The sequence below is a fragment of the Lasioglossum baleicum genome, chromosome 14 (assembly GCF_051020765.1).
Source record: "Lasioglossum baleicum chromosome 14, iyLasBale1, whole genome shotgun sequence".
In the NCBI taxonomy this organism is placed as follows: Eukaryota; Metazoa; Arthropoda; class Insecta; order Hymenoptera; family Halictidae; genus Lasioglossum; species Lasioglossum baleicum.
The window spans coordinates 5236323-5261242 of NC_134942.1; the positions used below are offsets into that span (position 1 = coordinate 5236323).

General features: G+C 45.8%; 4 protein-coding genes across 4 annotated transcripts; 2 read left to right on the top strand and 2 right to left on the bottom strand.

Moving 5' to 3' along the window:
• The first annotated feature begins 1188 nt into the window (after nucleotides 1–1188).
• LOC143215908 (uncharacterized) lies at nucleotides 1189–19903 on the top strand. The gene is made up of 2 exons (XM_076438515.1): nucleotides 1189–3637; nucleotides 3719–19903. Exons 1-2 carry the CDS (start codon nucleotides 3384–3386, stop codon nucleotides 3771–3773), a joined length of 309 nt encoding a protein of 102 aa, XP_076294630.1. The 5' UTR covers nucleotides 1189–3383; the 3' UTR covers nucleotides 3774–19903.
• Jhbp-1 (take-out-like carrier protein) lies at nucleotides 8379–19722 on the bottom strand. Its single transcript, XM_076438511.1, has 7 exons — nucleotides 19623–19722; nucleotides 14083–14229; nucleotides 12700–12798; nucleotides 10517–10667; nucleotides 9992–10125; nucleotides 9607–9756; nucleotides 8379–8781 (listed from the first exon to the last, which is right to left on the bottom strand). The coding sequence occupies exons 1-7, from the start codon at nucleotides 19705–19707 to the stop codon at nucleotides 8627–8629; spliced, it is 921 nt and encodes a 306-aa protein (XP_076294626.1). The 5' UTR covers nucleotides 19708–19722; the 3' UTR covers nucleotides 8379–8626.
• LOC143215901 (uncharacterized) lies at nucleotides 17199–19137 on the bottom strand. Its single transcript, XM_076438508.1, has 3 exons — nucleotides 18975–19137; nucleotides 18678–18821; nucleotides 17199–18614 (listed from the first exon to the last, which is right to left on the bottom strand). The coding sequence occupies exons 2-3, from the start codon at nucleotides 18815–18817 to the stop codon at nucleotides 17327–17329; spliced, it is 1428 nt and encodes a 475-aa protein (XP_076294623.1). The 5' UTR covers nucleotides 18818–18821; nucleotides 18975–19137; the 3' UTR covers nucleotides 17199–17326.
• LOC143215900 (uncharacterized) lies at nucleotides 19683–24576 on the top strand. Its single transcript, XM_076438507.1, has 4 exons — nucleotides 19683–20114; nucleotides 20523–20783; nucleotides 20853–21362; nucleotides 21440–24576. Exons 1-4 carry the CDS (start codon nucleotides 19938–19940, stop codon nucleotides 21992–21994), a joined length of 1503 nt encoding a protein of 500 aa, XP_076294622.1. The 5' UTR covers nucleotides 19683–19937; the 3' UTR covers nucleotides 21995–24576.
• The last annotated feature ends 344 nt before the right edge of the window (nucleotides 24577–24920 follow it).

Here is a 24920-nt window from a genome sequence, read left to right on the forward strand (position 1 = left end):
TCACACCCATCGACAGCGAATAGAGTTTCCTCGGACGGAAGGTCGCCGGAAGGTCACCGTAGACACAGGCAAAGGTCGACGAGGTAGGAAACGCGTTAATATTAAACGACAACGAGAGGACGCCGGGGAAAACAAATTACTCATTATCGCTCTTGTTTCTCGTTATCTGGACAGCGGTGGTCGTCGAGAGGGGGAAAAAATTGTTGTCCGCGATCAGGTCGGCTCATGCAATTCGATGAGAGATTTCTTTATTCCGCGACGCAACGACGCTGTAATGGTGAACCAGTTCGGTCGGGATCGTTAGGTGATCACGGCTGGGTTGTCCTTACATAGGTGTCCCGAGCACTGTTCGCTGCCGCCTCGGTAGCTGCCACTTTGTTGGGTGTTCGCACCCACAGATCTTCTAGTTACACTATTTATATCGATCCCGGCTTTTTTTTTTATCGCCTCGGCCGTATTAGGCGACGGCCGGCGGCGTGTCGCGCTAATTTCAAAGCGACAGGCTCGAATTGATCTGCGAAATCGTCGCTGGGGATCCAGGGTGGATCCGTATCGAAGCCAGTGAGGCATCGGAGGTCGTCTGATAGCAGGGGTGTGCGAGATCCCGGTCGGGACGGGAATTTCTCGCGAGATTGCGACGGAATCCCGAGACTTTCGGAATTCTCGAAAATATCTGCGATTCCTGACATTTTGAAGTTCCTCCATACTTCCGATAATTACAAGAATATGGAAGCCATTGTGGTCTCGAACATCACATATTAGTCGGGAATGTTTATGTTAGTAATATTGTAGAAAGTAGTTGCGAATAACGACACTTTCGGGAACCCCAAATCCCAACAAAAACATCCTGTAAACAGGAGCCAAGTTCCTATGGCCGTAAAAAGTTGTGAGATCAAACAAAATACGGCCAAGTTCGTTAGCTTAGAAATACCTCTTGCAATACTGAAAAAAGCGTTTGTAAAAATTAATTTAAAAGAACGCTATTTAATTTTTAATGAGTTACATGGCGTGCTAAATTATTCAAACTTGGCCGTTACTTTTTAAACCAATGGCCATAAAAGGTGTTCGGCAGCGGCCAAGTTCGAATAATTTAGCCCACCATGTAACCCATTAAAAATTAAATAGCGTTCTTTTAAACTAATTTTTTGCAAACGCTTTTTCCAGTACTCTGCAAGAGGTATTTCTAAACTAACGAACTTGGCCGTATTTTGTTTGATCTCACAACTTTTTACGGCCATAGGAACTTGGCTACTGTTCACAGGATGTTTTTGTTGGGATTTCATCAATTTTTGTTGAAATTTCATCAATTATCAAGTAGATATCAAAGATTAACACTCTGCCGGCGAATTAGAAGCCAACTTTACCTAGATTTTTTTTGTTATAATTTTAGTGTCATTTTCTACCTTATCGTAATCTAACAGTTTGAGCTTTTTGCCACTACCTCGAATGACGAGGTACGGACGTTTGAAGAGAGCAGATGATTCTTTCCGGAATTTACACGGTTCCTTATGGGAAAAGCGGCATATTTCATTTTCTCCATACATAACCTATTTCGTAATGTTTTTTTTTTAATACAACCCCTTTAAGGTGTATAATTTCCAACTTTCATAATTATTCCTTTGAGTGTTTGTGATGGTGAACATATGTACCAAATTTCAAGCTTGTAGGTCAATGAGAAGTGCCCAAAAGGTTTTGATGATCTGTCAGTCAGTTAGTCAGTGACAAATTTAGCGATTTTTCAGGTCCAATACATATCTCGGAACCTACTAATGTTGGAAGATCAATGTTTTGTCAATATTGAGGCATAATAGCGTTTAACAGTACGAAATTACATCTCTCCATCTGCCTCCAGTGCCGAGTTAGAAGCCTCTAAAAAACGGCTAAGTTGTTTCGTGTAAAAGAAAGTAGTGCGAGGAACTTGGCTGGTGCACTACCGTGCACCTAGATATTATTCTATATCCCGTACATTGTCGGGAATCCCGAACCATCTCGGGATCTCGCACATACTCGGGAATCGCGAAAATTCTCGGAAATCTCAAATATTTTCGGGAATCCCGGATATTTTATGGGAATCTCGAACATTTTCGGGAATCTCGCACACCGCTATCTGATAGACATCGATTGGCGGTGGATGTTCCTTTGGATACTTCGACCTCTCTAAACAGTAGGAGTGGATGGATTCCCAAAAATTGGTAAATATCAAGATGGCGGACACCGACCTTTCCGATTCAAAAATCTAGGAAATTGTCTAGAAAATAGTATTATGACAGATCCCGTTCTTTTCTGAGGATAGTAGCTTCGTTCTAATTGCCAATTACAAACCAGCAGCGTTAGAATGAACCTCAGCCGTAAACGTTCCATAGAACCAAGACGGCGGGCCTTCGTTAAAACGCTCCGGAGCACGCGGGAGAGGAACGCACGCGATCCCCGGAGACGTTGGCTGCCTTATTTCAAGCTTTCATCGTGGACTTCGCCGGAACGGCGACTATTTAAAAATAATCTCGAAAAAATGACTGGAAATCACTAGGTTATCCCGCCGCCAAACCGCATGGCGCGTCGTCTCGCCTCATTTGTCGCGATGCGCCAGGGGTCGCGGTTATAATGGCACTCGACTCGGCCCGGGACAGGGACAGGAACAGAGGAGACAGGGACAGGAGCCGAGTGGGGGTAGGGGGTTTTAAAGCGAGTGCCAATTATCGCTCCTCCGTCCTGATGAACGTTTCTCTCTTTCTCGCACACCCTCCCCTCGCCCCGGCGGCTGCTTCTCTCCCTCTGTTTCTTTTTCTCCCCCGGTCCCAGAGCCGTTGCTCCTTTTATTTCGATTTAACGGGACGAGGCTGCGCCGGAGCGCTCTTCGCTCTTCTCTCTCTCTCTCGGAGCTACCTTCGCCTCCTTAGCCTCGTGTATCCATTAATCCGGAGCGGAATGCGAAAAGTCACGGTCCGGGAAAAGAGGGAGAGACGAGCGGCTCCTCGGCGCGGTCTCTCTTAAAATACACCCGGGGGGTAATTGAAGGGCACCGATATCGCAAGAAACGCCGACTGCTCGGTGACCGTTTCCCCCTGTGGTTCCCCTCTGCGTCCGCTCTTCACCTGGGGGGCACGATCGTGATCGTTAGCCGCGCCGGAAAAACCGAAGCCGCGCGGAGGAGACCCTCCGCCGCGATTTCCTCGGCAGATCGTTCCCTGATACCGATCCGAGAGGGATGAATGGACGAGATCCGATCCCGGGGATCGAGGTTTTTGCACGGTCGCGCGTGGCTTCAAATGATCTCTTGATTCGAACGCGACACACCGCTCGTCTTCCCTGTGTTCGGCGATGTATACCCGCGGTTTTTGCCGCTTGTAAAGGATACTGGGGAAACGTGTACCGTGCTCGCGGTAATGAGCGTCTTCCCGCTGATCCGCTCCGCGGCTTCCGCGAGAGCTTTCGGCCGACAAGCTCGCCAGCTGGGGAAACGATCCTCTTCTCAGGGATTAGTTCGAGTTCGAGGTAGCTCTCGTTCACGTGGAATTCTTACTGATACGAACTCGGAAAGATCAGTTCAACCCTTGAGGAACGACGTCCGGATTGACGGTTCTAATAAAGTTTCAAAATTGATATCGAAACGGCTAGGAGGTGGCCAACCTTTTACAAGGTCTATTTTTATCGCATACAAGTTCAGATGCGCCATACAACTCGAGCACTTTTCCTAATTTTCGTACGTTCATTGTTGCAGGTGGAAAAGACGCAGTTCAAAAGACGCACGGTGGAGCACCAATCTACAATTGTGAGAAATGATCTCTTGGACGAGAGGGCGGTTGCTGTCGTGAGTCCCGCAATTCAAATCCTGCAATTGTAAACTGTCTAAAAATTGTGACGAACTGATCAGTAAGTAGTAGGGATGGGATCATATTGGGGATAGGATAGGATTGCACGTGACTATCTTTGTATAATGGCCACTTCTGTACCTTCAGCAAGAGTTTTTTCAAAAGCAGGAAATATCATGGATAAAAAAAAAAATAGGATAAAACCGAGTATTTTGTAAATGAAATATTATTCTTAAATAGTTACGAATTTAATAAAGAAACTGCTTAAAATCTACTATGCAGTTTTCATTTCCAAGATTCGAGTACTACTTGTGAAAGTTTCTATTACTTTCATCATCGAAGTACTTTTAGTATTTTTTCGAAACTTGTAAGTACTCATTCCGAGGTTCGATAACTACTTGTATACAATGAATACTTTTCAAGTATAATCATTGAAACATTTATTGCTTTTAAGTAGTGATCGAAACCCATGAAATGAAACTTGGTTATTGAACTTGACTCGGATTCGTGAGTACATATTGAACTTGATCCCATCCCTAGTAAGAAGGCTGTATGAATTGGTCTATTGAGTTGTGTTGATCAGTTATGGCGACTACTTCAAATGAATAAGTAGGTGCAAAGATGCAATATTTTCAAAGGCGAACGGGAAGGTGTAACCTCTTAAAGGGTCTAACCTCCTAGCGACTACCCAGCCCAGCAAGTCCTGCCAGCAATCGGTACAGAGTTCTACGTGCCACTATTTCGTCGATCCTGGCTAACGAGCTCGTCAGGGTGACTGTCGAGTGTCCAGCCGATGATCAGCGACCGAATGGCTCCAGAGACGGCAGCGGAGAAGGAACAGGAGAGAGAAAGAGTCGGGGCGGCATGACAACGATCGAAACGGGCGATCCATGGACCCTTGCCGATATTACGAACAGTTTCGCGGCATCAAGGCCGCCTCCTTACCCGAGATCTTGTCTCACGATGACTCACGCCTAGGCTCCTGCCTCGTTCTCCGGCGCTCGCTTCCTTCGCCGTGTTCTCCGACGAGAGGAGGCCGCCGCTCGCGAACCAACGACGGATAAATAGAGGCCGAGCACACCGGACCGGGAAAAAGTGAGAGCGGTTCTCTTGCCAAGCTTACAACGTTTAACATAGTTTATAGACACATCGTGCCGTCCCTCGAACCCGCTACGCCGATCCCGAGGAGCTCGATCGATTATGAAACCGAGCGCTCTCGACCCGGGACAGAAGAAAGCTCTCCGCGGAATCGATGAAAATCGCCCCCGGCGACGGAAGTTGCTCGAGAAGGTTCTGTTCTCCGCGCGAATTCTGGGCCGTCCGATGACGCCGATCTGAGTTCTCTGCTTCCTGATTCGAATTGCACCGGAGCACCTTCCGGGAACCAGGAAGTGATGTTCCAGGTGGGTCGATCGAAATTGAGTCTGGGACTCAGGTCCTTAAAACACAGGTACGAGACTGTCTCTTTCTCGGCCTATCCCAATGAAATCTGTTGGCCCACTGGTCCCTGTTGCTCCCAGCTATTGCACTGACATTGGAACTGAACTTTGTCAAGAATATTTATATTTAGACACAGTCCCTTTCCTCCAAATTTGGAGATTAATTTTTATCATGATCGGTATGTTTTGTTAGGGTGTGCAGCATGCAGAAAAATTAAAGAATTACTCTGATCAATTTGTGGTGGATTGAGAAAGGAAGAGGGGGCCCATCTCAATGAAACTCTAGACCGATTGGTCCTTGTTGCTCCCAGCTATTACGTTTAAGAGTAAATTGTACCAATAATGCGATGTTTAGCACCTTCTCTCCAGGTTTAGAAATTAATTTTTGCCACTACATTTTGTTGCATATGTTTGTTTGTTGCTACATCATGTAGAACGCAAAAATTAAAGACGCCACCACTCTGATCAATTTGTAGTGGACTGTGAGAGGAAAAAGAGATCTATCCCAATAAAATCCAAAACTCTAGTTCCATTGGCCTCTGTTGCTCTCAGTTATTGTATTGAGATTGGGACTGAACTGTGTCAAGAATATTTAGACAAAGTCCCTTTCCTCCAGATTCAGAAATTAATTTTATCACTACATTTTGTAAGGACGGATAGCACGCAGAAAAATTAAAAGCATCACTGTGATCAATTTATGGTGGACTGAGAAAGGAAAAGAAGACCTATCCCAATAAAATCCAAACTCTAGTTCTATTGTCCTCTGTTGCTCCTAGCTATTGCATTGAGATCGGGACTGAACTGTGTCAAGAATATTTAGACAAAGTCCCTTTCCTCCAGATTCAGAAATTAATTTTATCACTACATTTTGTAAGGACGTATATAGCACGCAGATAAATTAAGCATCACTGTGATCAATTTACGGTGTACTGTGAAAGTAAAAGAAGACCTATCCCAATGAAATCTGCTGGGCCCCGAGCTATTGCATCACAGCTCCCCACCAAGCGGGATCGTAACGAATGTCCCCATCGCTGACAATACGCGTATGTACCAACATCGTGGGGGAGGTGATAGACTGTCGGACGTACCCCATGCCTCTTTCCAGTTGGGGGTTTCGCAATGGTTTGCGGAAGGTCGCCGAAGTAAAGGATTGTGTCCCGTGTGCTCGAATAGCGTCCGTCGCGTCGAAACGCAGGTGTTTTCCGACATGGACGTCGTCGCGAGTAGGCTGCCCACGGGCCCCCATATCCGGTTGTCTGCGTTCTCGGCCCGAGAACAGATTTGCCTTTCGCAAGGCCGTCTCTCGCGAGTTAGACGCGGCTAGAAAGCGACAGCTCACGGGACGCGTGCGTGCGCAAGCCTTCGAGATAGACTCCACGCGTTCCTGGAGTGTCTGGCGACCGGGGATAACGGTTTGCTGACGGAAGTCGGGAGAAATGGATCGCTCCCTGCGTCGCTTAGCTCTCGAATTGCCTTCGGAACGCTCCCGGCTCGCGGGAACCAGGAAACACAGCTCGAACGCGTTCGGAACGCTTCGAAACAAGCTGCCCGATCGATGGAGAAGCCGAATTGGTACTACAGATCATTTACAATTCCTTTTCAAACGATAATACTTGTGAATATTCTCGAAGATCTGAACCTAAACCAAATTTGGCAACCTTCCGCTTGTAAAAGCAGTCGAAATCGACTGCCGATCAACGCTGAATTCTGCGGGGGTGCAAGGCATCTCGTTTAACACCTGTTTAGTCGCCTAAGTGGCTCCGGAGACACTGTCGAGAGCCGGTCCGGGAGAAAGGCACGCGGTTTCGATTTTGTCGCGGATCGGCCCGGGGAACGGGGCACGTGGATTGCGACAAAAAGGTGAGAAAGTACGCGGACAGCCTTCGCCCGCGAAATTTCGCCAGTGTCCGCTCCACGGGACAGGTGGGACGCGGCAAGGGGACGCGATACTCGTACACGCCGCGCCGCGCCGGACAAAACGTCGTCGTCGGGGCGACGTGATCTCGCATACGAATCGCCGTTTTACTCGAGATCCTCGGGGTGCGACTCCGGTGGAGACTCGCTTCGACGATTATGTCATCAATCTTATATTCGTGCACGTCGGGGAACGTGAACTTGTACCGTTTACCGTGAGAAGAGCGTCCCGGTTCCTTGAAATCGGGAAAACGGTGGCCAGGAAAATCTGGAACTTGGGAACCCAGGCATGACTCGATTGTGAGACGAGTTAAACGAACTGTGGCTTGGGAATGATCGAAATTCTGCCATTTTTTAGCTGTTACGTGTCTTGTATGAATTATAGTAGAATCATTTTGATGGGCGGGAGAAAAATTTGGAGATGATCGTCCGAGACGGGCGATGAAGAGATACGTATCGCGGACGTCACCTTGTTAAACTGTTACGGGCCGGCAAAAAGCAATGTAGGTCCAGGCTGGCCGCTGCAAATTGAGCAATTCCGATGCCGAATCGCTAACGAGCCTATCCGTTTCCCTGCGCGTGCCTTTTTTCGGCTCGCGACCGCTTTTTCGTGCCGCCGCCCCCCCCCCCCCCACCGGTCGAGGCGTCGCGTTTTTAGGCATAAAACGCGCGGCGGGTGGTTGCCAGCCGATCGAACGCGCCCCGACAGAGGGTTCGTCATAAATCCTCATCGGCGGAAAATGAAAACTGCTGGATACCTCGTTGGCCCCCACGAAAACCAGCTTTCCCAAGCCCCAGGGGCCGTTACCGCGCCGCTGAGACAGAAAGCGGTCGGAGTTGAAATTGAATCCTTAATTTTGGGATCGTTGGACGCTGTGGGATCCGATTGGATCACCTAGAGAAATTACGGCACACCCCGCGGAAGGTTTAAGAAGCCTCGCGCGACACGCCATTTTCTAATTAAACTCCCTCCGGGAGCGAGGTCTCCGAGCGCCGAGGGCTAGGACCCGATTAACTATGCCTGCCAGCGATTCTTGGCACTTGAAACTTTGAGCCTACGGTGTAACTTGCTCCTCGTCGGTCTAGTTACCGCTCCAGTTGCTCCGGATGCAGGCAACCTCGAGATCAGAAGCTCGCAACATCGCGTAAACTCGATTTGCTCGATGTCTATTGTAATCGCTCGGGGGCTGGAGAATCGACTGGCGTTGTACTCTGGTCGATCGTGTAAACGTATTTGTATTTTCACTCAATTTTTACAGATAAATCGAAGAGTCTCGTGTTAGAGTAGGGCGTGTTAGAGTCGTATACATTACATCGCAGAACAGTGAAAGCAGTGTAGCTCGTTCAGCTTTTCGCGCGTTGGTCGCGTGAAAACGTATGTACAATTTTTTGGCACGTAGAAAACCGCGTTCGCATTTTCCCATCGGGGATATTGTTCTATTAGGGTGAAACCGGCGAAGCGTTTTACGTCGGCGGGAAGATCTTCTCGAACGGGACGCGACTGAAGAAGTCGTTCGCCACTTTCGCGAAAACGATACCGAACGTCTCCTCGTAGGGCGACTGGAGCTCTTTGAACAGCAAGTCGGAGTTCTCGTTGATGAAACGGTTCATCTGGTCGCCTGCAACAAACAACAAAACGTATGCAAACTCATCTCCGTTCGTATTTAATCTTTTTGCTATGGAAGTCTATATGGCTTCAATGGAAATTGAATATTTTCTAGCTTGAACGGTACCTTTGTTTACGCTTGAAACGACAATGAAATGAAAATGAAATTGAAATGAAAAATAATTAAAATTTCAAGCGAATTTTTTAATACAGGTGGCGCCATCCATGGCATGGCCCCCAAGCTACCAGCCAATTGGAACCAATGTCTGTAAACTAGATGGCGCAAGTGGACAAGTCCGTAAGAATGTGAAGAAAGTTTGTGGCGCCATCGGTGGCAAGAAGCTCAAGCTATTAGCCGGTTAGTAGCGCCGTCCTTCGCTGGATGGAGCCACAGTGACGTTTCAACATTATACTTCCTCGCCATCTAGCGTTTGGAAGTTGATACTACAAAATTGCGCGACGAATTAAATATTGACTGAAAATCCATCGCAATTTACATTTCATTGCATATTATCTAGCAGACAAAAAACAGGCTGTTTACGTCAATTAGAAACTGTTAGACTGTCGCTAATGAGATAATTACGTGTTTTCTGAGTGCATTCATGCATAATGCATGACCGCCAAGCGGTTTCAGTACGCAGTGATGAGTTTGAAAAAGTTTAATATTTGTCTCCAGATAGATGAACAGTTTGATATGCTAAAAAGAGTGACTTGACGATCGTTCAAGTTCAAGATATTCGATAAACCTTGACCAATCGTTAAATCCCGGTTGCATAAAGTCGCAACTGGAATGAGCCTTGCATTTAATCGAGACAGTATTACGGAAGCTGTTACGTACCTAGAATAGTGTCACCGTTGAAGAGATTGTCGAATCGCATTGATACATGAGCAGGAGTGAATTTAACGCCGTACTTTGTTACCCTGAGGTAAGTCACGCTGTTCTTCTCGTACTTCTCGCAATGGATCTCGCTCTGCGTCTTCAGATCATCTGAAAACGTGCGAACGAAGTTAATAGCAAATCAAAGATAACAATTAATTACAATCGTAAATCTTCTTCTGAGAAATGTTAAACGACGAAGTCCAGACCGAGCAAATAACAAGGAATGTGTCCCATTATCTAATCGCTATGTTAGATTTTCTGTGTATTCTAGGAAACACGATGAACGAGAAAGAAGGGCTAATCGTTGTAGGCATTTTTAACCGAAAAACGTCCAGATAATTACACATGGTGATGTTCGATTTTCCTGATCCCTTCACCGGCAACAATAAGATCTTTCCGTCGAGTTTGTAATCGGCGACAAAGTCCACGCGAGGATTATACGCGTCCGACGTCAGCAGACACTTGTCCCAATCGAAGCTGGAAAAATAGGAAAAGTTTCAATCAAGACTTTTATGTGTTTCTACCTTTTTTTATCAGCTCGCGTGACGTGCGTCTGACGTCTCGATGCAAATCGCTGACCGAACAATTTATGCGAACGTGACTGATTGCGCGGACGCTCGATAAACTTTCGTAAACGCGAACGTAAACCATAAAACGATTGCGAAAACGAGGCGCGGTCGTACGTCGCGTTCTGTATTCACAATTGTCCGGCGTTTTTTCATTGTACATTAATTGCTAGACTAACGTGCAAGGTGGAGAAAAACAGAGAGGGCTCAACGAGTCGTAACTCAAATCATGCGGTTCGCCTTGTCTCGATGAAAAATAGTTACGGACGGAGACAAATCGAATTGTCCTGTAGCATACTCACTGGTAATTCTTTATCACGAGACCCTTTGTGAGTCCGTGCAGCTTGATGTTTCTATACTCCTGTCTCAGAGACACTGAGCCCTCGGACTCGCCGATTTTCACGCTATCCATCGCCAGCGGCTCGATCGGCAGGATCTTGAAGGCCTTCAGACCTGCAGCAAATAAGTATCATCGGTTGAGTTCTAATTCGGAGAATAAAAGAATTGAACCGTCTTGCTTCTGCATGGACCTCAACGTGGTCTCCCAATTAGACCTTTCTTCAGCATCCCGAATGATCAATTTTTGCTCCGCAAATGTTCTCCAGGGTTAAAAGCAATGTGGGATGAATCTTTAGTTGATCGAGTTAAAGTTCAATCTTCTGTATTCTATGGAATTAAGCCTATGAGACACTATGGGGTCTGATGAAGAAACTAGGCCTAACTGGGAGAATATTTTTGATCTCTTAGAACTGAACCGTCTTGCTTCTGCATGGATTTCAAAGTGGTCTCCCAATTAGACCTTTCTTCAACATACCGAAGGATCAATTTTTGCTCCGCAAATGTTCTCCACGGTTAAAAGCGATTCAGGATGAATTTATCTAGGATGAATCTTAGTTGATCGAGTTACAGGGAGTCCAACCTCCCATATTCTATGGAATTGAGCCTATGGGACACTATGGGGTCTGATGATGAAACTAGGCCTGACTCGAAGCAGTCCTTGAAGTGGTCTCTCAAGTAGACCTTCCTTCGAATGGTGTTCAGCATCCCGAAGGATCAATTTTTGCTGCACAAATGTTCTCCAGGGTTAAAAGCGATGTAGACTGAATTTATCTAAGATGATTCCCAGTCGATCGGGTCACAGGACGTTCAAGAAATGTTGGACGTGTCGAGGTACACATCGTGCGTGCCGATTTTTCCGAGCCACGGAAAGCGAAGGGAGGCTATCGCGGCCGAGTCAAGGAGAACTTCTGTGGGAATTGCCACGAACGATTATCTCGGAGAAACCTAACTCCGAGGAAACGCATTGCTCCGGTGAAATCGATGGGAACGTACGTCGCAGTCTTCGCAAAAACCCGAAACCGAAGAAAACCGAAGGCTCCCAGGAAATCGGAACCACTCGACGGACTTCCAAAGAATCGATCCTCGAGTTTCTCCGACGACCAGACGTCGATTCACTTCCGTAGTCGAAGCGAAACCATTTCCCCGACAATTAGTCCGATTGTCCCGGATGATTCGTAGAAAACCGCGACCGAGCGAAATCACCGTGGGGAGAGAAAATGGCGGAACCGCGTACCCTCTAACTACCGAAGAAGTTTCTCTTTACTTTCCCTTGGACTATCGAACTTCGGCGAGACTAATTGTAGTCTAGACACGCCGGCGATCCTTGAAAGAAAATCGGATCGACTAGTGGAAAATGTTGGCGAGTCTTTCGAATACATAGCTGAAGGAACGAAAGCGACGGAAAAGCGTGACCGCACGGCCAGCGGTGGAAGAAGAAATTCTTGTTTCTCAATGAAAAGCGTGTTGGGGAACGGAGAGGGGCGAGATCGGTCAGGTGGAATAGTTATGTAACGACTTAACGAACCAGATAATGGCAACTATCGGCCAGGTAACTTTATAATCGCGTGATCGCGGCGACAATTCGATTGACACGGGCGGCCTGTGGCGCCCCTATTGGCTCGGGCTCCTGCTACAAATTTGCCTGATAGAAGTAGAACAACTCTTCTTCAATCAAAATTGAATCTTGTTATTTCAAACAGTGAAAATATTAAGAAACATTTAAGAGACCAGTATAAAGACTTGCAATTAATTTAAACGATGTTTGATCTATAAAGGGAGAAATCAATTCCTATTTGGTCCCTACGACTTGCAGTTAATTGAAACGATGTCTGATCTATAAATTGCTCCCGGTAAATGGAGAGGAAAAGGAATGGTGGACCTCAAAACACTTAAGAAACCGGTAAAGGGAGTAATCAATTCCTATTTGGTCCCTACGGCTTGCAATTAATTTAAACGATGTGTGATCTATGAATTCTTCCTGATAAATGGAGAGAAAAAGGAATGGTGGACCTCAAAACACTTAAGAAACCGGTAAAGGGAGACATCAATTCCTAATTGTTCCCTACGACTTGCAGTGAATTGAAACAATGTTTGATTTGTAAATTGATCCTGATAAATGGAGAGAGAGAGGAATGGTGGATCTCACCTCCGGCCAGAGAGATGATAGCCTCCGTCGCCGAGTTGGCGATGCACTGGTAGTACTCCGGGTCCGGTAGCGTCCTGTTGCACACCTTGAAGCTGCTCGCTGAAAAAGACGGAACAAGAAAAACGTCGGTGAAAGAAGCCGGGAAAAAATAGGTGAAAAATGTCGCGGGTCCCGTTGTTGCGTAACCCGGCTACATTGCGCGGAGATCCTATAAACTGCGGCAGCATGGCAGGCGATAGGTATACCGCGACACCGAACTGAAGCACGATGGGGCACGTTGACTTTCTCTTTCCGTGGCCGGCGCACCACGCCGTCTAACGTTATAATTTCGTGGATCGCATTCCGCCGTGGACCACACCGATTCCCATCCCCGGGACCATTTTTCGCCATTGACATTCACCTTAATGACCGGCTCGCGAAGCGTGCTACCATGTCGGATGTAAATCGGACCCAAAAAAGGATTCGAGGGGTCGTAGCAGCGAGTGTTTGGACCAGGACCGACCGGTCGCCTTTCACGCCAGCTCTTTCATTGAACGGAGCCGAAAAGCGTGCGGATAACGATCGCTCCGAACTTTGTCGCGCTCGTTCATGGGTAACGTGCGGTCCCCAGCGGTTTCGTAACGCGCCCCTCCCCCTGGAATTTTGTTTGACAACAAACGATTACGTTCCCGCTGGAAAATTTTCCCTGGCACTCCTCGAGCTGGACTCTGGACGCTGGAAAAATTAGGTGCCGTTTCCCTAATCGTAGGTACACAGAGAGCTCGAAATTTGGAACTGTAGTCCTTACATGGATTATCCTTACGGGACACTCGAAGCCATAGACACGTAAAAATTGACAGCGCAAATGTTGTTGGATTTGAACTCTACTTCATAAAAATGAAAATTCTTTTCATAATATACAGGGTGGTCCATTTATCTTGAGACTATTATTTTTCGATGTAGAATGAGAATATGAAATAAAAAACATGGGTTTCCATTTGAAAAAATGAAGTTGCCCTTCGTCTGACCCTTAAAGGGCCATTATGGAAAAATGTGCGTAGCGTCATTAAATGTCATTAAATATTTTATATAAAACATTTTTTCATATTCCTGCTGGTAGATAAATATACCTAAACCATCTTTATAAACCATCTCAATAATCGTAAATTAAACATTTTAGAGCCAGACATTTTGGCGAGTCCCGTGCTCGAGTAGGTACAGCTCCAAACATGTTTATCTGTTACCATAGTCACCGTTGACTTCAATGTCGAATGTCCCAATGCTGTTGCTTCCTTTTTTCAGAAAATAATAATTTCCAATCGAGCAGATTAGACTGGAATCGCCACTTAAACTCGAACAAAGTCGCAAGGAAAAAATTCGGAGAATGAAATTCGAAATACTCACGCAATTCGAGCGCGGGCACGCCGGAAATGGCGGCCGCGAGGGCCACCGCAAGAACCACGACAGCGTTCATGTCAGGATCAACAACAGGATCGGTCCAGGGTTCACAGTGGTTCGATGAAGAAATTACTGGGGACAGCTGAATGTGAACTGGAAGAAACGGTCATTGATGCAGTCTATTTAAGCAGCACGACCGCCCCACCATTCGGTCGGGTCTCGGCGAGTACACGCGCGTATCTCTTCACGCAGTATTAAGCGAAAACGATAAAAAAAATCCTGGGACGATATGCTAAGCGAGGGCAGAGCCTCCGCGTGATTCATTCCCGTCTCGGCTCCCCCGACTAGCTCCAGGAAAATTCTTTCTTTTCTGCTATTCACGGTCGACTCCGCGAAAAAGTTCCGTCGGTACCCCTTTCGTTTCGTTCCGTGACGGTCCTTCAGGTTTTTTCCTGTCCGCCGCTTCACATTTTCGTTTATTTTCACGGTAGAACGCGGCGCCGCGCCATCCTTTATTCGCCAACTTGCCGCCTTCACTTTCGAAGTAAAAGTATTTCGCGTGCCCCTTTTCCCGCCTCCTCCGTCTCCCTGATTAGTGGAACTAATCGTTTCACCCTTCTTTCTGCTGTTTCATTATCCTCGAGACTTCATTATGTTTGTTTTGAGAGAACGCAATGCAGAGAACGGGAAAGTCAGACTCAAGGAAATTTCCAAACCCTGAGAAGGGAGATCAGTGAACCTCGGGGACCAAGGCCGGTGATCTTGATCGCCTACACTTTGAATTTACTCGTTTCACAGCGTCGTTCAAACTCTACGTAATGGTTCTACAGCAGAAGAAATCTGATTCGTGAATCGCAAGGATCATCTGTGTGTCTTCATCACGGTTTAAAGGGTTTCCCGAAGTTCACAGGTCAACGTCGCGCGAGGAACAACGGTGCAATCTGCGTACTGGTGTAAACAATAATGCCGAGACATTCCCATACCGTGTTACCTGTCTTTTTATCTCGCGAGAAGATTGTTGTTCACGTAATACGAGGAATTATTCATTTACGAGCGAGTTTTCAGGCGATAATAAAAAATTTTATATTCGACGTATTATTATGCAGTTTGAGCATGATTGATTATGCAAATGAAACTCTATGGAGCAGTTAACGAGATTTTTTCGATGTCGTATATTCCAGGCGGGGACTAATGGTTGCTCTATCGAAAAGCGACATCGATTTTCAATTAAGAAGAGCCGTCGGATCGCAGACGTTCGATGTAGGACATCGCTTCTTTCTGCCTCTCGGAATGTAGAAACTGCGAGGAGCGAGAACGGTCACGAAAATGGTCACTGGGAAATTGGTTCGAGCGATTACGGTTTCTCTAGATCCAATTTGGGTAACGACCGTCTCCATTTTCCAACATGGAGATGACGCATTATCTCCGGAGAGGATCGCGTGTGCTGTTTTAGCGAATCGAGCAAACAGTTCACAGCCTAGCTCCGGAATGATGCATCGCCGAGACTTCTCTTAATTGTTAATAACTCTCGTCGTACATTGTAAACAGGGTTTCAGGCAAACATCGCGAACGAACGAACCTATTCAAATGTAAAGCGTTTCCCGCGAACGTGCTGACGAGACGAGGGCAGCTGTTGGCCTCTAAGGCCAGGACTATGCGAGCGTGTCACTGCTGGAATAATCTATCATTTTTATCGCCGTATTATGCGGATCAATTTTTCACGGTATCATGTTCATGCCGCGCGTAGCCCCGGCCTAAGATCTCATTAACGTCCAAGTAAAAGTGACAAAAATCACCGACTTGAATGTCACCGACTTCAGCCTTGGTCCTACGGTGTTCTTGGTCCGTTGCCCTCTGGGTCCCTTCACTTCACCTTTACGAACCTCTGCCGCCTTCCACGACGAGATACCATAAAGGATTTGTCACCTTCGTCCGAAATCCTCCACGGTCAATTCACACGTTCGAAACCGAGAAATCGATTTGAGATCTCAATCATTTCCATCGCTGCCGATTGCAATTGTATAATCAGCAATTGTGTCTTAATTGCATGACGCGACTGGTTACAATTTTTTAAACACGGCCGAAGGCGGTTCTCTTGAAAGAAATAAAATACTTAGTTGTTAAGGAAAAAGGCGATCGTGGAAGCGTGTGCATTGTGAATGAGTCACAGGGAAGTAAACACGAGCTCGCCGATTTAATTTATGCAACAACGACGCATGTACACGGGCATCGTCGGACCGTCCATTTGTTGTCCGCATAAAATTAAATCTGAAGATGAATGCTCGCTGCGGTTCGAGGAATCGCGCTGGCTTTTCCTTGGGTCAAAGTGTCCTGTCACCTGATCGAATCTTAGCGCGGCAATTTCTCAATGCTTTATCCACAGTCGTAGAAACCAGTTTTATCGACACCGCGATCGATGGTGTCTTCGCCGACGAGTTCGATGATCCTCCAGCGATCGCTTAATTGCTCGTTGTGCCATCGCTGGCCATTTAGAATGACCGGCGTTGCGCAAGACGCGGTCCGCGATCGACGTTTCGACAATGTTTGTTTGCATTGTTAAAACGTTTCGCGATCTACGATCCATAAAACGCGAGGATGGAGAGGTTCGACGCGAAGCTTGCGTCAACCGGTGTTTGTCTCTGCCTAGCTTGCAACAACGTTTCCGGCCGCTGCGAACCCGTAAAATGGTCCACGACGCTTAATCCTATTCAAATCGCATTGTCCCGCATGCTTTATTCAACCGCGATTTGCATAACACGCGCTTGAACTGGTTCGAGGTCACCAGGCCACCGTGGCCACGAAAAACGAGCAGTCGGGTTCCTGCTTGTCAATGACATCGTTTAGATCAAAGAGATAGATAAATGAATCATTTTTGCCATTTCTACCAGGTACATTTACATTTGAACCATTCAGGTAAATTACTCCTTGTTGATTCATAGAGGCACTACCGAAGGTCGTCGCAGCCATTTTGGAACCAACATGGCGGCATTCCTCGGGGTTCGACTCGCCCTTTTAGGACAACTCGTCTAAATGAAAACCGAAAGATTAAGCTCTCTGTCGAGAGATGTAGAATCTCTCGCAGTGAACACGACGATTTTAGTACTTCCGTTATGAACAAAATGTAATGTAAACTCTGTTCGCTTTATTGATCTATACATGATTTTGCTGAGTCATTGTGCGGTGAAAAAGATTCCATTATGTTCTGAGAAAGATGAAAATCTAAAAGTATTGTTTATCGAAGCGTCTCCCGTCAAGGTAGTCGCTTCTGGTACTTCAAGGCCAGACTATTCAACGGTGGCCTCGTCTTCGTAACACCGAGGTCTATGGCGTGGCCGGTCAAAGGACAAGTCTGGCAGCGCTTCTTCTTGTAATTGTTGCAGTTATTCTTGTCCTGGCGGACGATGTACCGTGGGAAATAGTGGATCCGTTTCCTTTGTAGCGTCGCGCAGGCCGGCATCGTCACGACCAGGTCCTTTTTATGAATGGTCCTCGACGGTTCAGGGAACAGTCTGTCGTTCAGCAGGTACTGTTCCAAGGAACCAGAGGATTTCGACGAATGCAACGTATGGCTGGAGCCGTGGGTATCAAAATAGTTCTGTTCGCGGAATTTCCTAAGCTCCCTCAGCTCGTTCTCCGAGATGATCTCGTTGCTTCCAACCTGATCCAAATTGCTGACGCACACGGTGTGCTGATAATCTTCCGAATCAACATCGTCGTTGTCCTTGATGCTCCTAGCTTGCTGCGCCGTTTTACTACCATGGCAGCAGTGACACACAAGTCGTTTGCTCTTCGTTGAATCCTTTGGACTAGATTTAGTCTTGATTGAGTCAGGTACAGACTTCTTAGAAGTTAGCGTCTTTTTGGCTAGATATTTCCTCGACTGCTTCGGAGTTTTCGAACTTCGCTCTTCGTCGCTGGTCGCTAGATCCGTTGCCTGTCTGGGCAGAGATCTCGATCTCGGCCAGCTCTCATGTGCTTCCCTAGTTTGCGGCCGAACTCTACGACAACAAGGAGATTTCGGACACGTTTCAGGGCAATCTCCGGACTGCAGCAGAGAGGCCTTGCTCTGCACATTGCGGAGGAACTGTGACTTAGGAGCATAGTCTATTCTTTGGACTCTCCTCAGGGTCTCGCAACTGATCGGAGGACTCGCGAGCGACTTCCCGGTATTGTCTCTAACAATTGCTGGCCTGAACTCGATGTGACTTTTGCAGTACCTGCAGCCTGGGTCAGGCTTGCGCTGAGTCCTCGTGGACCTCAATTGTGCCTTCTTGACCTGACAGTTGCAGTAGCATTCTCTCACAGGCTTCCTGTGTACGGTCTTCAGTGGCTCGGAATGTTTCTTCGAGGATATCACTACTCTCCTCGCTGCTCCTAAATTAGGCATTGATGCGGATGATTGGTCTGAGCTGTCTGTACTATAGTCTAGACGTAGAGCTTCTCCCACAGCGCTGGAGTCATTTCTCAGGTGCCAAGATTTGATGTTTCCTCTGACACAGGAAGTTCTGCTGCCTATGCAATGATTATCTCTCGATGTTCTATAAATGAAGAATAATGTACAATGCTGCAGGTACTACTTGCTTGGCACTTGTGGTACTCACAAGCTTTGCGAATATAATTTCTTATATTCTTCTTTAACCCTCTTAGAACTCTGATCTACCCGGGCCAGCAGAAGTCTGCTTCTTTTACGCAATCGGTCTATGCACTCGTTAAAGCTTTGCTCCATGCGACCATTGCGCATTCACCTATCGATAAAAAGAGCTTTCAGCTTGGTATTGCCTTCTGAAGTATCGAAATACTTGCAGTGTTTAGTATGAATGGATTGTGGACAGGGTTAGATTTCGGATGGGAATGGGACAGCTAAGACAACGATTAAATAAATCAATAAAATCAAATACCCTTGTTAACAATGCTCGATGTCATTCACTGACAGTTCCTCGAATATTATTAACCATTCTTTAATTAGTCCAAAACATTGAATCTTCCTCTCCTCCGAAAATGTTTATGTTTTTATCACCGTTTAAAATTTCTATAGAAATGCTTCCTCTACGTTTACGCTGACATCTATTACATTTATTTCCTGCCACCGATGGCGCTGCGGTGCAATGTCTGTATATCGATACAGATATCGATAGTAATAATCAACCATCGATGTGCATCGATAGCATCGTCGATAGTTTGCTCTTGCCCGGGATTTTTCAGCCTCCGCTTTTGTCAGTGTAGAACAGAACCTATCCCCACTTTCAGCATTTTGAACGTGCTAATTATCTTTGATACAGGTCACTGAGACTTGAGTTGATAGTGATGCTGCCAGAGAAATCAGAACTGATTAGAAAATACAACGTTACCAAATCGTATCCCCACTCTTTGGAAAGACGTTAACCAGGCTGGCCACCGTGACGAACGAACTTTTTTCTCTACAATTTTTTTCAAATAAATCGGAAGAAAATCGGTGTTTTTTGAATTACGCGTCCACGGGAACGAACACCGTTCTGCAACGGAGGTGTAGAGGAATAGATTGAGCGAATTTCGAGGGAGTTACTCACTGATAATTGGTGGAGGGTAAAGCAGCGTCGAAGATAGTACTTTATCGCGGCCATGTTGGAGTAACGGGTAGGACGCGGCGTTCATTACGATGTTCTAACGGCGGAGAAGTGTTTTTTAATTTGATTAACACCGTCTCGTGGTTTTCGTGCCGATGCTACAACGGGCAAGCGTCTTGCTGTTTCGAGCGACAAACAAAATATGAGCTTGGACACGTGATCGTGAATCGTTGGTCTGTGCCACTCGGCGGCGGATTACAAGAGGTTAGAAACGCTCGCATGTTTTAATCGAGGAGACGCTGATTGTCCCGCGGCGAAATGGATTTCTCCGGGAACAACGTTCTCCAGGGAATCCTCCCTCAGTTCGCGGAGCTCACGCCCCGATCCATTCCGGATTCCGTTCCGAAATTCACCGGCGCCGAGAACGTTCACGACGAGCAGATCACTGTTTACACCACCGCTGCCGGCCAGGGTGCACAGAAGCAGACTTTGTTGGTGAGATTCTTTTAACACTGTTCTGTTTAACGGGGTAGACTCATTTTTCCAGGATTGCAAAGATGGGGTTTTTCAGTAGTCAAAAGTGCTAGATAAAAGATCAATCTAAGTCGCAATCGCCCTCAAAAGTCCTATTTTTATGTTTACGAGAAGCGTAATTTGCATACAGCTGCTCACGTAGCTATTTTCATAAAGCTGCAACAGCTACATGCTGCCGAATAATGCAAATTACGCCTCGTAAACGTAAAAATAGGACTTTTGAGGACGATCGCGGCCTAGATTGATCTTTTATCTAGCGCTTTTGACTACAGAAGAACCCCATCTTTGTAGAAACGAGTCTACCCCCTCAACACATTGAGTACAGCGCTCTAAGTTTGGCTAACCCTATCTTACTCCTTGGGATTGCAGGTGAACTCAGCGAACAAATACGCAGGACCAATAATCGCCTGGCCAGACCCGAACACTCTGATGCAGTTCTGCGAGAAGCAAGGCATCCAGACGATCAATATTCCTAACTACAATCAAAACAATTCGATCATAGGTGTCCAATCGAATAGTCTGCCTGTGAGAATCGTACCTAACTTGTACTTGCCTTCTACCTCTCAGCCAGAGAACATTAAAACGGAGCTACAGACGAGGACGGAAACCGAGGCCAAGACGTCCGTCATGGTACTATATTTTTCTGTCAGACACATATATTTGTAAGCGCGCCTGGAATAAGGAATGTAACGATTTCAGCAAGAATCTCAAGTTCAGCTGCAGCAGCAGAGCACCATGGCTGAATATTTCCAGAAGTTGCAGGCAACCACACTTCCGCTGACGTTGCAACAGTTGATCAAATTGCAAACAGAACAAACGAAAAAGGAGAAACTGGAAGAGGAGAAACCGGACCACACTCAGAATAATATTTTGAACATTCCCAGCGTTCCGGTTTTCAGGAATAACCAGCTACAGAACGGTGCTGGCTTCATGAACATGGATCAGATGACATCGATCAGTCTGAACGATCTGAACGTGCACGTGGAAAACCATCAGGAGAACGAGAACACAGTGCAGAGTATAAAAGTGGAGCAACAGGTCCAGACGGGTTCTCCTAAGACTGAGAAGAAGATGAAGTTTAGAGCTAAGACTGGGGAGATTAAAATCAGCGTCGGGCTCGACGGCTCGACGTTCTATTGTTGTCCTGAGTGCAACCTTGCGTTCCAGGACAAGACGGAAATTGAGCACCATATCCAGGCTCATATACAGGTGTGTATCACAAATGGTTAAAAATATTTTTAGCGCCCCCATAAACGTAGGGTGGAAAAATATGATATTGGTTACAGGAACGCAAGTATCAATGCAAAGAGTGCGGCGCAATGTTGAAGAGGAAAGAGCACCTCGATCAGCATATGCGTGGCCACTCGGACGAGAGGCCATTCAAGTGTCCCGTTTGCCAAAAAGCGTTCAAAAGGAACGAGCACTTGACCAGGCATTACGTGATCCACTCCGGCGATAAGAATTTCACTTGCTCGGTGTGCCAGAAGGCATTCTCGAGGAAGGACCACCTGAACAAGCATACTCAAACGCATTTAGGGATCAGGAGGAATCGAACCAAGAAGGATTCCTTCTTCGTGGAGCAGAAGGAGTCCTTCGAGAAACCGAACGATGCTGGCTTGATGCCTAAGCAAGAGGTGACCTTGGTTCTGAAGGACGGGTTCATGAAGCAGGAACCGAGTTTTCTGCAGTACATTCAGAACCTTCAGAAGGATCAGAATCTGATACACACGTTCTCCTCGTTCAAGGAACAGGCGATAAAAGAGGCGAATGGCTTGCAGCAACAGGCCGTTAACATGAACGAGATCCTGCCTCAGAACACAAGGTACTTAATGCCATCTTAGTCGTAAGTCGAACCGATATGTAAGTCCAAAGCAATAAAGGCTGTTTACGAAGTGTGTCAAGAGGTTAGCACAAATAGAAAATTTGTTAGACACATTAGGAATTGAAGAATACTCTAGGACTCGAAAGAAAAAAAGATTTTCGGGACTGCAGCACACCGTGTCGGGTGCAGTTGAAAGAATTTTCTCATTGACGTAGGACGACGGAAATTCGAAAGTACACGGCGACTTAGTGGCCAGCCATTTTTCCTCCCGCTGGGGAAACTGTTGCCATGATATTTTGCAATCCACTGGACAATTAGTATTCCGTGAACAGTACCTAAAAATTTGTATTCTTAGCGGATGCACGCTGAAGTAACAGCTACGAACTATGGCTAACGGTGGGACATGTTCACAACTGCATTGTTGCACAAGCCGGTTTTGTTGGAAATCATAGATGATATTATTGAAAATTCTTCTTTCCTGGAAGCTACTAAATTCTCCAAATTGATTCTACACTCTCTCTGGTCTTCCAGATAAATTAACAAATATTTTTATTCCCTTCGAGGACTGTTTTCCAATGTTGACAATGGCAATGTGTTACTTTGCGAGTTCCATTACTTGCATGAGATTCACACTCGACTGCTTAATACTTTATCTACTGGAAGCTACTCGATAGTCCTTAGAAGTCCAACAATCTTTTAACGAATTGTTCGATAGTCATAGAAGTTTTATTCCTAAGAAACAAATCGCCTGAAGTAGCGTAACAATTTCTCTTGAAGTAATCGTTTGAAAGTTAATGTTAATGGATTTCGGTGGTTAAAGTGTTAAGTTGCATCCGGTACTTGCGCGAAAGGGGAAGAGATCATTTTTGTATAGATGCACATCCTCCGTTCTATTTAAATTAGCGTTAAAGAAAATAGTTTCTTTGCTGATTCTAGTCTACGGTCACAACTACGATCAAATAGAGGTCCACAGGGGGATCTCAGTAGAACCTCTGTGGATCGCGTTCGCACGAACGAAAACACTTACAGCCAATCTGCCATTAGGATAACAACTTCTCGAACCGAGTACCAATAGCAAGTAATAGCATACTGCCGATTATCGTCGTTATACAGTTTGTAGAATAATTCTGTACATAAAATAAGATACAATTTTTACCTGAAAGAGACTCGGTAGGTACGTTGTTTGAACTTGATCTCTGATTCGTCCGTGTTCATCTTTAGCAAGAGAAGCGTAGCGCGTGTTCTTTTTTTCTTTTTTTTTTAGGTAAGCGTTCGCGTCCTCACTCATTATGTTTTAAATTGATCTTCTACTTTTTAGCTTTTTCATGCGCGGCTTCTTCCGTATCGTTTTCAGTATTCCCGCACGTTCGTTTTTTCACACCCTCGTCGCTTTCCATTCAACGCAAAAGCAATAGGAATTTTTTTCGTTGACCAAAGTGAGTCGTTCGATCATTCATTTCGCAAGCAATTCGTCACTCGTGATCTATTATTTCGTAACCAAAGTTCGAGAAACGTGCTCGAGTCACGGTCCTCGAGGTTTAACCAAAGAGTATGGTTTTGGTTAAATAATCGTTTTTTAATTGTATAGTTTTCGTTTTTATATATTTAGGTTTCCTCATCGAGAGTTCCCATTACTTTTGCATCCCTCTATTCTTTATCGTTCCTCCAGAATTCTGCATGAGAGAGTTAATGTTTTTCGTTGGCCTTTGCGAATCACTCCGGAACATTCAGCGAGTACATATGAATTGTATGTATGTATCTGGAACGATAAAATTGCTCAAAATTCATTCGGTAGCGAGAACTGAATCGCGTTTTCGATAAATTAATGCTGGCTACATCGCTGACGATTGTCTACGGCGATATAAGGGTACGAGTGCAATGATACTGCGATATCATCGAAGTGTACTCGCACCCTAAGTCGACAGAATATCGGTAGAACGGTAGCATTTGCGTTCGAAAAATATTTCTTGATTAACCGCGTCGTCTACGATGATACGGTGGCTTCGACGTTAGTTTTAAATCTTCGGAATACACTCTAGACTATAACACATGTGATTGCGTTCGGCTCTGACAAAAAAGAAACCTTTCAAACGTCTGCTAGGTAAACTTTAGAACAAATGGCGCTAACACGAGACTCGGGAGCCACGTTTTAATAGAACCAAAGACTTTGAATGTACGAGGTATAGCAGTATTTTAACTCCTCTTCCTAAACTTCTTTCGTCTTCTCGGTTCCCTTAACCCAGGGCCACGAACAAATCTTGCAACGAATCTCGGGCGAATCTTATCTCTCTCTTTCTCTCTTCTTCGCCTGGGTTAAGGGAACAGCGTTTACCTTCTGGATAATGTTAATGAATTACAGTTGTAAGATTTCGATGCTCACCGCGGTGACCGTCGCGCGTATGGCGATACAATGATAAAGTATTTTAACAAGGAACTTGCATTTACAATAAGGTGTTACTCGACGGAACAATTGTTATTGTATGATAAACAATGATTGCCAAAAAAGAAAATACGAAAAAAAGAGAGAAGAAGATTAAACAAAAGGTAACACATGTATTTTTCAGACCAAGATATTTTTGAATAAAATAAGTGTAAAGAATCTGTCATCGTGTGTTTATTCCGCGGAAGGATTTGCAGTCTGCAACGCTTGATCCTGATCCTGCAGGAGGTTGGAATCTCCCGAGAAGTCCTATACAAATCCTAGCAAAGAAAGGATATTCATCCTCCAAGGGGTAAATCAGGGGATGAAATCCAATTCTGTCGTGTGAGATGTCAAGTTAAAGGAAAAATTCTACAGAAGAGTATCAATTAGAGTGTGCAGGTTGTAAGATCGAGTGCTGGTCGTCAAGGTAGACTGCGGTATATTTCTGTCATCGTGTTTGTTCCGCTCAAGGATTCGCAGGCTGCAACGCTTGATCCTGATCCTGCAGGAGGTTGGAATCTCC